Source organism: Phycodurus eques, chromosome 20 (assembly GCF_024500275.1).
Source record: "Phycodurus eques isolate BA_2022a chromosome 20, UOR_Pequ_1.1, whole genome shotgun sequence".
In the NCBI taxonomy this organism is placed as follows: Eukaryota; Metazoa; Chordata; class Actinopteri; order Syngnathiformes; family Syngnathidae; genus Phycodurus; species Phycodurus eques.
In genome coordinates, this window is record NC_084544.1 from 8859319 (window position 1) to 8873289 (window position 13971).

At 42.9% G+C, this 13971-nt stretch overlaps 1 protein-coding gene across 1 annotated transcript in view; it reads right to left on the reverse strand.

Annotated features, from left to right (window-relative positions):
• akap9 (A kinase (PRKA) anchor protein 9) overlaps positions 1 to 13971 on the reverse strand; it is a 56091-nt gene that overhangs the window by 36858 nt on the left and 5262 nt on the right. The window contains 12 exon segments of the mRNA XM_061665718.1: positions 1646 to 1945; positions 2402 to 2453; positions 2862 to 3022; positions 3024 to 3061; positions 3430 to 3544; positions 6428 to 8204; positions 8206 to 8978; positions 9839 to 10036; positions 10962 to 11117; positions 11301 to 11444; positions 12203 to 12268; positions 13279 to 13323. Of these exon segments, the coding sequence (XP_061521702.1) occupies positions 1646 to 1945; positions 2402 to 2453; positions 2862 to 3022; positions 3024 to 3061; positions 3430 to 3544; positions 6428 to 8204; positions 8206 to 8978; positions 9839 to 10036; positions 10962 to 11117; positions 11301 to 11444; positions 12203 to 12268; positions 13279 to 13323 (3825 nt within the window).

Here is a 13971-nt window from a genome sequence, read left to right on the forward strand (position 1 = left end):
GAACCTGGGTCTTCAGAACTGTGAGGCAGAAGTGCTAACCACTCGTTCACCCTGCCGCCGCAGAAGTACAATTAATCTAATACATTCTTTGACATTTTTGTTTGGTTGCGTACCATAAAATATGTTCATTGGCTCAAAATAAGCGGATAAGCGGTAGAAAATGGATGGATGGCTCAAAATTTGGGAAACACTGCCTTACTGTACTCAATGTGAACCAAACCATAATTTTAAAACCAAGGTACGTACTAAACCATGACTGTTTTTTTAAGCGTACCATTACACACCCAACGTGCTGATTAATAATGAAAAGCAATATAATAGAACACAAAATCACTTAAGATTGCATAGAACACTGCCAAGGCCAATTCCGACCTTGAAAATCCATGTGTGGAGAGGATATTAATAGCTCAATGTAGGTAAAATTTCAATCAAATCATGAGCAAAAGTAATACAAATCCATCCATAACCAGGGAAAACCTCACACAGCATAGCATAGCAAGAACATTTAAATTCCACACAGGAAGGCTACAGCCGAGATTCTAACCCCGAATCTTAGAAGTGTGAGGCGATAACCTCCGTGCTGCTGCACAATACAATAGAAATTCCTGCCAAATCCAGATTAAGTTTGACATTGCATTTTGTGACACTGCATATAAATGGCAAGTTTTGGTTCAAATTGAATAAAAGGTATTTTGATACAAGAGAGTTAACACGGGAAATGCCTCGTTAATTTTTTTCCGCTTGTTAAATCAACATTTAAACTATTGCATCTAATCACATCCGTCTGGAATTTGACTCAATATTCCAGCTTCAGAACATGTATACCAGCGGTGGGCAAAATATGGCCCGCGGGCCAGATACTGCCAACTCAGTTCTTTAACTGCCCACTGAGCATTTATATTAGCAAGACTCCTGTAATATTTGTTGGATTCATTGAGCCTAAGATTGGTTCATTAAAATATGTTTTTTATTCATTTATCCCATTATTTATAGTAAATAATAAAAAATACATACAATTTGCAATCATTTTATAATTATTTTGATACATATATTCACGCAGGTGTATAATGAATATATGTATGCACATACACATAAGTATATATTTGTGTTTTACGTGCACATTTTAACTTTAACTAAAAATGTCCTGGCCCATCTGTCTGTTTTAGAAATCAAAGGTATTCCAGGAGCACAAACGTTTGCTCGTCCCTGCTATATACAGGTACATCTCAATAAATTTGAATGGTGTCAAAAGCTTAACTTAGTTAGGTAGTTCATAGAAATGCACTACCCACACACACTCAAGAGTACATATATATATATATATATATATATATATATATATATATATATATTAATGATTGTAGCTTACAGCAAACAAAACCCCCAAATTCACCATCTCTAGAAACTACAATATTACAAAATCAAGAAAAAATTGGGCAGGGAATTTGCCCTCTGAAAAGTATTTTGTTTAAGTAAGTGTTTAATCAATCTATATAATGTATGACTACTGAAATAGATGAACTTTTCTACTATATTGTAATTCATTGAGAAGTACCTGTATACACAGCTAATTGGAGAGGAAGTTGCACACATCCAAAGGAACAAACCCTCGCTCCTTGGCAGAGGTAATGAAACGATCACATACCCTAGCGACCTCTTCCTCCACACTGAGCTTCACTTGCAGCTCGCCCTGCCCGGCAACACTGGCGGTCTCCGAGGAGCTCGCGGCTCCTCCGGCGACACGGTTACTATCCCGTCGCTCTCCCTTCCGCTCCCTCTCCAGTTGTTGCCGCAGCCTGGTCAGCTCGACACGGTGCTGCTCCTCGAGCGCGGCCACTTCTTGGACGTACTCGTTGTACAGCGCCCTTCTCAGCGCTTGCAGCTTGGCGCTCAAGCCCGAGCAGGAGCCCGACACCCACTGGGACAGCTGCTCCTCAGTAAGGTCCTGGAGAAGTGAGAACAAACTCTGAATTGTGTGGTAATGTGCAAAATAATGCACCCACCCTTCTGCTCTTGAATCAATACAACACGTTGTTCCCTTGTCTTGTGATGAATTCCTAACAGCAACTGGAACTTTCAAAGTGATGAGAGGAGAGGGACAAACTCAAAGGATGGATCACACTACAATCACACCAGAGTACACGCAATACAGGCGGATTATGTAACTTCCCACCCTTTTAATCATTCGATATAGGACAGTTCATCCTGCTGCTTCTAGAGGAAAAAGGGAGGGTGGTGGTGTAAGGGTAGTGGGGGATATTTAGGGCACGTTTAGCCCTAAAGGCTGCTACCGCCCTCGTGTCCACTCAGACTGCAAGGCTCTCTTACGCCTGTGCACCAATCAGCTCCGAAGTAGAATATAATGAAGTGACAAGGGTGATTTAAACAGAAGCAGTCAAACCTTTAGCTCCTGGGGGTGCTCCTCAATGCGCTCTTGGCTGGACTGTGGGCAACTAGAAAACATGAAAAACAATGTGTAATGTTAGATGTGAATAATTGATAAGCCTGGTTTGCTTCCTTGGCTGTTTGTCTGCAAACATTTGCAAAGCAGCTCATTTTAAGCCTTAAATTATATACTGCACCTTCAAGTTAAACTTAATGGATCCATCAATCAAGTATATTTTGATTTATCAGTCACGTTAACATTGTTTAGTAAAACAGGCCACAAAGGCTCAAACAAGTAAAATATAGACACTAATCCTTTAAAGGGCACTCAGACATTGTTAATGTGGTTAAAAAAAAGTGTGCTAAAAAGAGTGCTTTTCTAAAAGAGGACATTTCTAAGTGACCCTCAAACTTTTCAACAGTAGCGCGTGGGTGTAAGTAAACCTGCAAGTAAAGTCGAGGTGCTGAGTTTTCACCTGTCCTGCGCCTGCGAGCCCATGAGCTCTCGCAGTTGCCGCCGTAGCATAATGAGCTCGGCGCCGCAGCCCTCCTCCGTCTCGGTGAAGCTCTTCTGTTCGTGAGTTTGGAGGTGCTCCACCTCCAGCCGGTGACTCTCCTCCAGCTGACGCGGTTTCTCCTAACGCCTCCACCTTCAGCCTTTGGAGTTCGTCCGAATCTGATTCAGGTGAAATTCAAAAGTGTTTCCCCACTATAGTGTGGTTCACCCTACCAATGCTGTACAGTATACTTTATACAGTCTATGCTTGGAGTTCTTAATTGGGGAGGGTTCAGATACATTTAAAATTTGTGAAAAATGTATGTTTTAATAAGTGCAGGGATGGGTAAAAGGTGTTTTGTTTCTGTTTTGTTTTTTTAAAGGTAGACCGCCTCTCTCTATCGCAGATTTTCACCTATTGTGGGTGGGTCTGGAACATACCTGGAACCCTCGCGATAAAAAAACTCACTGTATGTCACCGAGATACTTCTTCTGAGAGAAAATGAGCAAATGGCTCTCATTGTTACACAACAACACTATTAGCTGACCTTGGTCACCGGCATTCTTCTGGTTGTCCGCCTCTTCTTGCAGCAGCTCCAGGTGGGCGGCGTGGATGTGAGTCAGGCTGATGCGCTGCGCCTCCATCTGAAGCTTGCACTCGACCTTAACACATGAAAAAAGTTAACATTAACATGACAAGGGATGGGGAAAAAAATAATAATGATACAGTCAACCACTACCTCTCTGCTGTTAGACATTTACACATTCAATGATTCACGTTTTTTTTCTGTGGAACCTATCCCCTTGCATTTTTTGGTACTTTTTCTATAATGCGTTAAGATGCTAAATCCGTGGCTAATAGGAAAGTAGTAATTGGTGTCAAGTAAGCATGTTGAAGTGGTATATCTTGAGAGAAACTAACATCAGTTTAGCATCAGTTTAGCCTCGGTTGTTCTTAGACGTTACGGCCCGTCTCCATTTTTTTCTTTGAAATCAAATAATCTGTAAATTAGTTATTGCTATAGTTACGGTTAATACTAGGGGTGACAAACTCACTTTTGTCGCTGGACAAATAAAATTAATAGTTTCCCTCAGAGGGCAGTGATGACTGTAAAAATCATAAAAGTATAATCACCTCATCATATTATGAATACACAATTGCCCCTGCATTTGATTGTTACTATATTTTTAAACAACAAATTGAATTTGAAATCAGAAGTCAAAATCAAAAGTGGAAACCAAATTTTCCAGTTTATAGTACAATATTCATCTATTCTTCAATTTAAGTCGAAAAGGATTTGAATCAAAAGAAATGTTTGTCATCATTGCTGAAAATTTAAAGTTTGGTTCATATTTTCTGCCAGTAGACACTTCGTTTGCTTTTGTGGGCCACATAAAATAATGTGGCCGGCCAATCTGGCCCCCGGACCTTGAGTTTGACACCCTCTTTAAACGACAGATACAGGATATCCATCCATCCATCCATCCATCCATTTTCTGAGCCGCTTCTCCTCACAAGGGTCGCGGGCGTGCTGGAGCCTATCCCAGCTGTCATCGGGCAGGAGGCGGGGTACACCCTGGACTGGTTGCCAGCCAATCGCAGGGCACATACAAACAAACAACCATTCGCACTCACAGTCATGCCTACGGGCAATTTAGAGTCTCCAAATACAGGATATCAATTATATTTTTAGGGGATGTGTGAGTGAATTCCCTTTTTTTTTCGCTATTTGCAGCTGTCCCCTGTGAATAACGTGGGTTTCCTGTAATTCAATTTTGCTCATTTCTGGTGATGAATCAATAGCGATCATAATGCAACTAATTCCACTTCAATGACAGAGTGCAGGAACAAGCCAATTACCGGGCAGTAAACAAAAAGCGAGGTCTCCACTCTCCACGCATTATGCATTAGCACTAATCCGTCCTGGTTGAGCAATTATGCGATGTCATTCTGTTGCCTTTGATGTCGGACGGGTTAGACAATTTCAATGGCGGCTTTGCATGACCAGATGTTGCCGCCGGACAAACACGCTTTTTTTAAAGCTATGCTCCATTATTTGCTAAAAACTCACATATCCTGGTATTTACCGTACAGTATTTAATCTGTTGACATTGCAAAGCAACATAGAGCATCAGTGCTTTAAATGCAATGTAATACAGGTGCATCGCAATAAACTTGAATATCATAGAAAAGTTCACCTATTTCAGTAGTTCAAATCAAAAAATAGAAACTCATATTACAGTATACAGATGGATTAAACCAGCGATTAGCAACCACTGTGCCACACACAGTGTGTCATGAGACCGTTCAGCGTTCCCTTATCCAATTTCACTTAATTGGTCCAAAAATTATTATTTGTTTCCTACAGATAATGTATCTTTGTTCATCTATCGATGCCAGCGAAATACAGTGACAGGCAGAATAATTGAATGCTCTTCCACTAGATGGCAGAATTAAAGTGTATCCACCCATTGCCATCCAAATAACAGCATATGATACAGTCATATGTGTGTGTTTCTTCAATTCCTGCATCACTTTTGTGTTCACCTAAACAAATGAAAGTAAATTAAGATTAGATCATCATTATTTCCGTATACTGTACATACTTTTTGTGACTCTTTTTGATGGTTTGCTGTGAGATTTTTCTAATTTAAAATATGTGCTAGTAAACACTGCATTAAACAATACTTTTCAGTCAGCCAATTTCTATCTATTTTCTATGTTAAAATCCATTGAAAATGTTCTGTAGTATTCAAATTTCTTCAGATGGTGAATTGTGGGGTTTTGTTAGCTATAAGATGTAATTATCCAATTTATATATTTAAAAAAAAACAATTATGAACTGTATAACTCTGCGTAGTAAATCTAATATAGAAGTCTCACTTTTTCCATTGAACAACTGAAATAAATTAGGTTTTATGCAATATTCAAATTGTGCTCACTCCACACAGGCCAGACGGAGCCCGGATTCAAACCCCCAACCTCAGAACTGTGAGACAGATGTGCTAACTACTCAACCATCAAAATCAAATCTGTAAGCCATTTATTTTGAAGAGTATTGTTGTAAGTTGAGTTTTGAAGAGTATTGTTGTAAGTTGAGTTTGAAATGATTGACAAACTGTTTTGGAATTCATAGTTGGCAGTGTATTTACAGTTTAAACTATTAATATAGGCAATTTTTAGGGGGGGCTTGAATTACTCGCTGGTTTTCCTGGAGACATCCAGCATATCGATGGAGTACTTACAACTCTACAGAGCAAGGATGCTCTATTTGATCTTTTCCTCCGACAGCAAGCGTAGCACTTTAAGAGCCGCACAAATATAAAAGCAAAGCTTGTTGTATAACTCAGTGTAAAAACGTGTCTTTTAGCAACTAGGGAGCCGTTACAGTACTCAAGTGCCCCAGTTAGATGAGCATCAAGTGTATTTCCGCGCAGCACAGCGGGATTAAGTGGATAAAATTATTTCTGGAAAGGCCTTTCATCATCATGCAAGCAAATCTGAGGGAGGAAGGCAGAGGAAAAAGGCTGATGCAGTGAACGCACATCTACCTGTTTGATGGTCCCGTCTCGCTGGCAGCCATCAGCTTCATCGGCGCGAACCTGGCACTCAGTCTGCATCTCTCGTTCTGCGGCACTTGTAGCTCTGCCTTCTTCTTCTTCTTCTTCTTCCTCCTCCTCCTCCTCCTCCTCCCTTTGCCTGGCAGCTTCGGAGGGGCCGCCGCCACTCATTCTGCGCTCCTGCTTCAACCTCTGACGCCTCTTGCGCCTGTTGGAGCCCGAGGAGGAGGCGGCGGGCTTCTGCAGCGAGACCCGTCGTTCGACGTGCTGCTCCCTTGAGGACTGGACCAGGGATGGAGGGGGCTGGGAGACCCCGTGAGGCTCCACAGTCCGCCAGACGCCACCTCTCTCAGCTTCCGCCACCTTCAGGAGCGACTGAAGAGCTTCGACCTCTCTTTGCAGGGAGAGAATCTGAGAGTGATGGTCCTCTCCTCTCTTTCTTTTAACTTCCTCCAGCTCTTCTTCCAACTGACCCATTTTGTTCTCTGCAACCACCAGTTGTTCTGTGACTTGAGAAAGTTTCGTTGTGAGGCTTTCCTTCTCGCTCAGGGTAACATGAAACTTCTCTGCAAGTTCGGACGAGTCTTTTTCCACACCCTCAACGTGCCTTTTGACATTTTCGTCCTCCAACTCGCCAATGTGCGACTGGATGCTGGTAATTTTGGCCTGGAACACGAGCGCCTCCTTCAGTGTCTTCTCCTCTAGTTGTGTCTTAGCCTCGATAAGGCAGGAGTACTCCTCCTTTAGCTCCTGGTAGTTGACTTCGAAATTCCTCTCAGCAAAGGAGAATGTAGTCCGTTGCTTTTCAATCTCCTCTCTCAGCTGGGAGGTGAGTGTTTCCATTTCAACTATTTTCGCATCATTTTCCAACTGCTGCTCCTTCCATTTTCTCTCCCAGCTTCGGTCCTTTTCTTGAAGAACCTCATTCTTCTTCAGCAACGTTTGAATTTCATTCTCCAGCCTGGCTCGCTGCTCTCCTCCCTTCCGCAGATCTTCCAGCTCTGCCTGAAGTTCCTCCAGCTGCCGCACAAGCTCGTCCGCTTTGGAGCTGTGCAAGGCCAGCTTGAGATCTTCCTTCAGGCCGAGGATTTGGTGCAAGAGCTCCTCTCGCTCGTTAGAAAAGCCAGCCTTCTCCTTTTGTAACAAATGCAGCTGGTCTTCATCGGCGAGGCGCAGGTCATCCAGAGATTTTTGGTGTTTGACGGCAGCTTCGTTAAGGAGGTTCTCGGCATTGAGGAAGCCCTCTCGACGGAGCTCCTCCCGGAGGTGCACGAGCTCCTCTTCGTGGCTGAACAGCAGGTCCGTTCGCAATCTCTCCAACTCGGCCTCCTGTGACTCTGCCATGCGGTCCAGCACAGCGTCCTTCTCCCGCTCCAGCATCTCCAGCTTGATCTTGTAGTTGGTCGTCTCAGACTCGTGCTGGGCCTCGGCCTCCAGTGCCGCCTCCCCAGCGGCAGCCAACTGGCATCGTAGGTCATCAGCAGTCTCCACAAGGTGTCGGATCTTGTCTTGTTGACTCTCCTGCGAGACGAGACTATTGGACACGACCTCGGCTTTGGCCTTCGCAGAACGGAGATCGCCGCGGAGGTTCTGGAGCTCGGCCTGGAGTTTGAACTTTTCTCGGTTGAATTCATTTGTGGATTCTGCTAATGTCGCTTGAAGCTCATGAATCTTCACAGTGAGTGTCTCTTTGACGGTGGAGTTTTGTTGTTTCAGAAGCTCCACATCGGTGTGATGTCGGTCCATCTCTGCGTGACGCTGCAGCCGTCGCTTGCTCCATACGTGCTGCGTTCTGCAAGTTGAGCTCCTGTTTCATTTGGACAATTTGCTGGCCGTACATCTCGTCCAGCTCCGCCCTAAGAAGGTCGAGTTTCCGGGTAGTGTCCTCCTGCATTCTTTGGATGGCATCACCATCTGACAGGCTGTCGCGATGACGGCGCCTTTGCAGATCCTCCACTGTTCCCATGAGCTGCTTAATCTCATCCGAGGACAGTCGTTCCCTCTGCCGGGAGCTGGCGAGCTCACTTTGAGAGCTTTGTAGGTCACCTCGTGCCTTCTCCAGGTGTGATTTACAACTTTCCACTTTGCTTTTACTGCATTCTAAATCATGCTTAGTGTTCTCCAAGTCCCCAAGGCATTTTTCAAGCTCTGATTCCTTCGCGGCCACTTGTTGTTGGAGGCTGCGCAGGCTTTGCCGTGACGACTCCAGCTCCTCCTCCAGCCGGCCAAGAGAACAGTCCCTCTCGGAAATGACTCTCTCCTGCTCTGCTATAATCAGGTCCTTCTCATCCGATGCCTGAATGTTGTTTGCCGACCGTCCCAAAATGGCCATTTCCTCTTGAAAGAGGTTCAGAGACGCCGTCTGCTCGGATAGCAGCAGATTCTTCTCCTTCAGCGTGGTGGCGAGAGTCTCTTCGGCCGCTCTCAGTTCAGCGAGAAACTGATCTTGATTCACGATGACCTTTTCTTTCTCGGCGATGAGGACATCCTTCTCATTTAGCCTTTGTGTGAATGACTCCTCTGATCTTCTCCCGGACTGCAATAACAGTCAAGTATGTGAACAATACCAACCATTAATTATATACCCAATAATTCCTCAACAGGCGGTAACTGTCACCTTTTGTTCAAACGTGGAATGTGAAGAGTTGAGCCCATTTGGACTCTGCTGCTAATCAAAACAGCAGCACCTACCAAGGCATGTGAACAGTCTCTAGTATAGAGTGCATCTTACGTGGTCGCTGTTGTGTCAAGTCCATGTTAAATAAATAAATGGCTCACTCAAATGGATGCCACCCCATCAGGAAAATATTTGCAACAACTATTCACAACATGTTATTATTCTTCACACATTAACATTAAAAAGTTAACTGCTGAGTCAGTTTGAACTCTTTCCATCACTTAAAACAGCAGCACCTAAACAGTCTATGAAAAGCATGGAGTCTTACCGTGTGTCGTAAACAGGTTCCCTGAGCAGTAGTAAAGATGATTATGTGGAGACGGTGTCTTTAAAAATGATTAGTGTTGCAGTGGATGGCGATATGTGGCCGCTCCACAATGTTGTGTCCATGTTCTGTGAGCAACGCGACTTTTTTCTTCCTTCGGGTCTGCCTCAACTCTTGCCACTTCTATGCCATACAATTTATACTCTAATAGTTTAATAGTTAAACTCCACTTTCACTTGACATACAGTGGTTAACAAATGTATTACACCGGTCATAAAAACTGGATCATGATGTGGTTTAATGCGGGCTCTTTCAATTTTGGTGAGCTGTTGACGTTTCATCACTTTGAACAGAAACAAGGTATTTTTATACTACTTTTATATTAAAGAAATAAAAGCCACCGTATGAGGAAATACAGTAATTACTTTTAATAGGAACAGACACAGTAACTTACCAACTCCATGTCGCTGATTTTGCGCTGGAGTTGACCGATTTGCTCCAGCTGCCTGTCGCTCTTCTCCCGGTTCTTTCCGGCTTCAATGTTGGCCTCCTCCAGCTGCAGTTGGTACTGCGCCAGCTGCTGCCTGGCTTGAAGAAGGTCAGCAGCCGTGCTGCTGTGGCTGGTGTTTCGCAGGGTCTCGCCGGCCTGCAGCTGTAAAAAGACGGAAAATCAGGAAAATGTAAATCTGTCAAAGGGGTCATATTTTGGAAAGTTTTCTTTTTAATGGCTTGTGTACATACAGTTGGGTCTCTGGCCTCCCTGCCTACCCACTAAGTGTAACAATAAACAACCGCGAAATCTTTTGTTATCAACCCATTTCTGAAAATGTGTCTATGGGCAGTGTGCTGTACTGCCGCCTCACTGTTTGGGTAATTTACATACCCGCCTCCCACAACGGGTTTCTCCGCCCATGAAATGATTAGATAGGCTGGGTGAAGATCCAGGACCACTTTCAACTATTAACAGGGTATCGGGATTGATTCCGATCGCAAATAGTAATTGATGCCCTCATAAAATGTTTAAAATTGCCTATAATAATAATTTTAACCATAAGTATACCAAGAACTATAATCCCAAAACAGTTCAATATAATTCAAACTCACCTTGAAAATGAATGATTGGATGATTCGATGATTGGATTTTGAAAAATGCACCGGAGGGCAAATACTAATTCCACTAACAACCCATGCTAAATTTAGCCCTTTCCGGACATGTAAAGCTTGTTTTTCAGTAGCTGTATCACTTCAATATACTTCCTTGACACTACTGTACTACTTTCCTGTAACAGCTTTGGTGCCATCTTGTGGCATCTGGAGGAATTTTAGAAACAAAAAACACAAATCAGGTGTGTTTTTCAGCAAATAGCTGCGGATAAGTTCCACATAAAAAACAATAAAGCATTTTTACTCATGAAGACAGGACGTCATACACTACACTGCGTGGATGTGGCGCATGCAGACAAATACCCCCACACTGAGTCCTTGGGGAACTTTGAGGAAAGCATTTCACAGACAGGTTATTAGGACACCTGGAAAGTGTTTTAAATTGTGAAAAAAAAAATGAAGATGCCTCACACCTGTTGGAACTGAAGCTGGAGTTTTTGGCTCTGCTCCGTCAGCGCCAAGAATTCCTTCATGATCTCGTCTTTCTCCTCGCGAGCTTGCTGGAGGTTGGCGGTGAGCTGGGTGATGATGCCGTCCCTCTGCTTCAGCGCAGCCTCAAAGTCCTGCAGCTGGTAGCAAAACGTAATGAATTAGTGCGATCAACAAAGGTAGAAAACCTCTGGGGGCCCACATCAATGACTGCATTTTAAACTACCTCCTCTTTGTTAGCAAACATTTTGATAATGGAATTCTTGGAAAGAATTCTCATCCAAATCTCATCATCATATATTGCATTGTTAATTCATTTTTACCTTCTGCACATCTTCCGTTCCAAATGCGGCCCGAATTTCCTCAAGCTCCTGACTCAGCTCCTCCACTGCTCGGGTCTTTGCTGCAAGAGCCTCCTCGACATCCTGCATCCTGCCTCCCTTCATCGCCTCTCGTTTTGCCTCATCCTGAGCAAATAAGTAAAAGCTTTTAGAGTAAATGCACCTTTCCACAAGTTGTACGAGAATAAGACGTAGGGGCCAGTTAGTCAACAACCAAGTGCTGTGGCAGGAGGCTTTAAAAGCAGAGAGCGTCATAGATGAGGGAATATGCGGTACTGGTGTTGGAAATACAGGTCAAAATGAACTGACATCAAGAGTGAAGTAAGTGAACTGTTGCTAAACAAAACAGAAGCACATATTGAGGCACAGAAACAGTCTGTGTCGATGAAGTTTGAATGTTAGTGGAAGTTATGAAGAGTATTCGCCGTATGTCCAAGTACACTTCAGGTGCTTTTTTTAATTTTTTTGTTTTTTAAATCAATCACTAGCGGTTGTTCGCCATTTATGGCATGGCTAGGTCCTTGTACCCTGCACATACTCATCTATGACACCTTAACATGATTTTTACATTAGCCCAAATCAAACCAAACTCTGCTTTCACTCCCCTAAATCAGCTGTATTGATCAGCACCTCCATTAGCCAAGCAAAAGAAATCATGTCATGTCATGTCCTGGGGTCACTCTGACCATGACGCTTGTAACCAAAACCAAAGCTCAATTGTTTTGTGTAGTAGAGTACAAATATGTTAGTACAGAGTCATAGTAGCAGGGCTGTGGGAGGGAGAGCGGCATCTTAATATGTTAAGCGAATGGACAGTCAGCGGCGGCAGGCGATTTCCAGCCATCAGGGCCCGCGAGCAGAGCCGCTTGATCGGATTACCGTACCCAAATAAAATCCCCGGAGGAGGACGTCATGAGATTGACCATCATCTCACGGCAGCCGTTGACCTGCTAATTCACAACATGTCAGCCAAACAGGAAAGAATCACTGGGATGAGCGCTGATTAAATTTGCGGACATTTGCATGCCTAATTATGAAAATAGGGCAAAAACTTTAGTACTTCCATCTCTGAACTGCTGCAATACTGGGAAAAAGATACTCTTAAGCAGTGATTCCCAATCAGTGTGTCATGAAAGATCATCAATGGTATCTACCACAGAAAATGATCCAATTTCACTTAATGTTCCAAAAATTATTAACTACAAATAATGTATCTTTGTTCAACTATACTATTCCACAGACTTCTAGTGATAGGGAGAGAATTAAATGCTCTTCCATTAGATGACAGAATGTACATAATTAAACTGTGTATCCATCTTTTGTGACATTTCGTTTGGTTGTTTGCTGTGAGATTTTTTTTGTAATGTAGTATGTGTCTTGGCTCAATATAGTTTGGGAAACACTACTCTAAAGCAGGGTACACATATACCAACAATTAGGCCCAATTCGAACATTTTCCATCCTTTGCGACCAAGAAAGGCCAAATTATCGAATGTCTCTAAAAGATAAAGCTGATTGATTATTCTGTGGTGTGGGGGGTGTTAAGACTGATTTTTCCTCTATAATCTGCTCAGAAAACAGACAGATAATCGTAAATGGTAAACCTGTCCAATATCTACGATCACAAATCATTGTGTTCATTTGGAATTACGACAGACGTGGTTTAGGGGAGGAGACTTACAATTGTCGTGAGAGGTAACGTTATGCTTGTGGTGTGGTGTGTTGGTCATCGCAAGTACACCACACATAAGAGCACTAAGAAAACACATGGTGATTTCATCCTTGTCATGTGTCGAGTCTCTCGAATTTTTTAAATCGGTATCTGTTCACCCCGCTTATGACATCTTTAATATCAGCTGCTAGGTTTAGCAAATAACATTTAAGTAATTAATAGATCATTTGAAAGGAAATAGGTCATCGTTTATGACGCCCATCTACCTACTCGCTAATATTATCTTACCTCAGAGGAATAATCTTCTGCCGTCGTCGACACTTCACTCTCGGGCTGCAACACAAGATGTTTACATTTGTTTTATTTATTTTACACGATTGCAGTGACATATTAAGAAAGTTTGATGATAATGGGCCAATGCTGCAAAACAAATAGGAGAAAAATTTAGTCCATACAAATGCACAAATGAATAGATACAATCGGTCTCAAGTTGTGCTTAAAAAGCATTGCAAGGCCGCAGGAGTCAGTCAGGCTGAAGACCGTCTGTTTCCACGGCAACCCCGCTGCTTTCATGGGCATCAATTGTACAAGGTCTTCTGGGACAAAGCGTGTTATAACCACAGAAAACAATGTTGATAACAAGTGAGAATCTTTACTGTGGAAAAGCATAATGTGACCAGTTTTGCTAGAAGTTGAGAGCGGCATGTGAGTTTTGTGGCTTTGGAACGTTCACCTTCATTGTCCATTCACAAGTTGTATACCCTACACAGTCTAAAAGGAACACTAGAGGCCGCATAAAAAAGTAAATCCATATTTTTTTAATAATAATTTCAGAAAGTGTGATGAAGGCATTTTCAACCAGCAGACTACTGGAGTTTGCAGGAGGTAGCAGAAGAAATAATGGTTGCGTTATGCTTGTCGTGAAACTAGTGTCAGGCTAATTATTTTCGAACATAAAAAAAAATCCTTGAAATGATCATA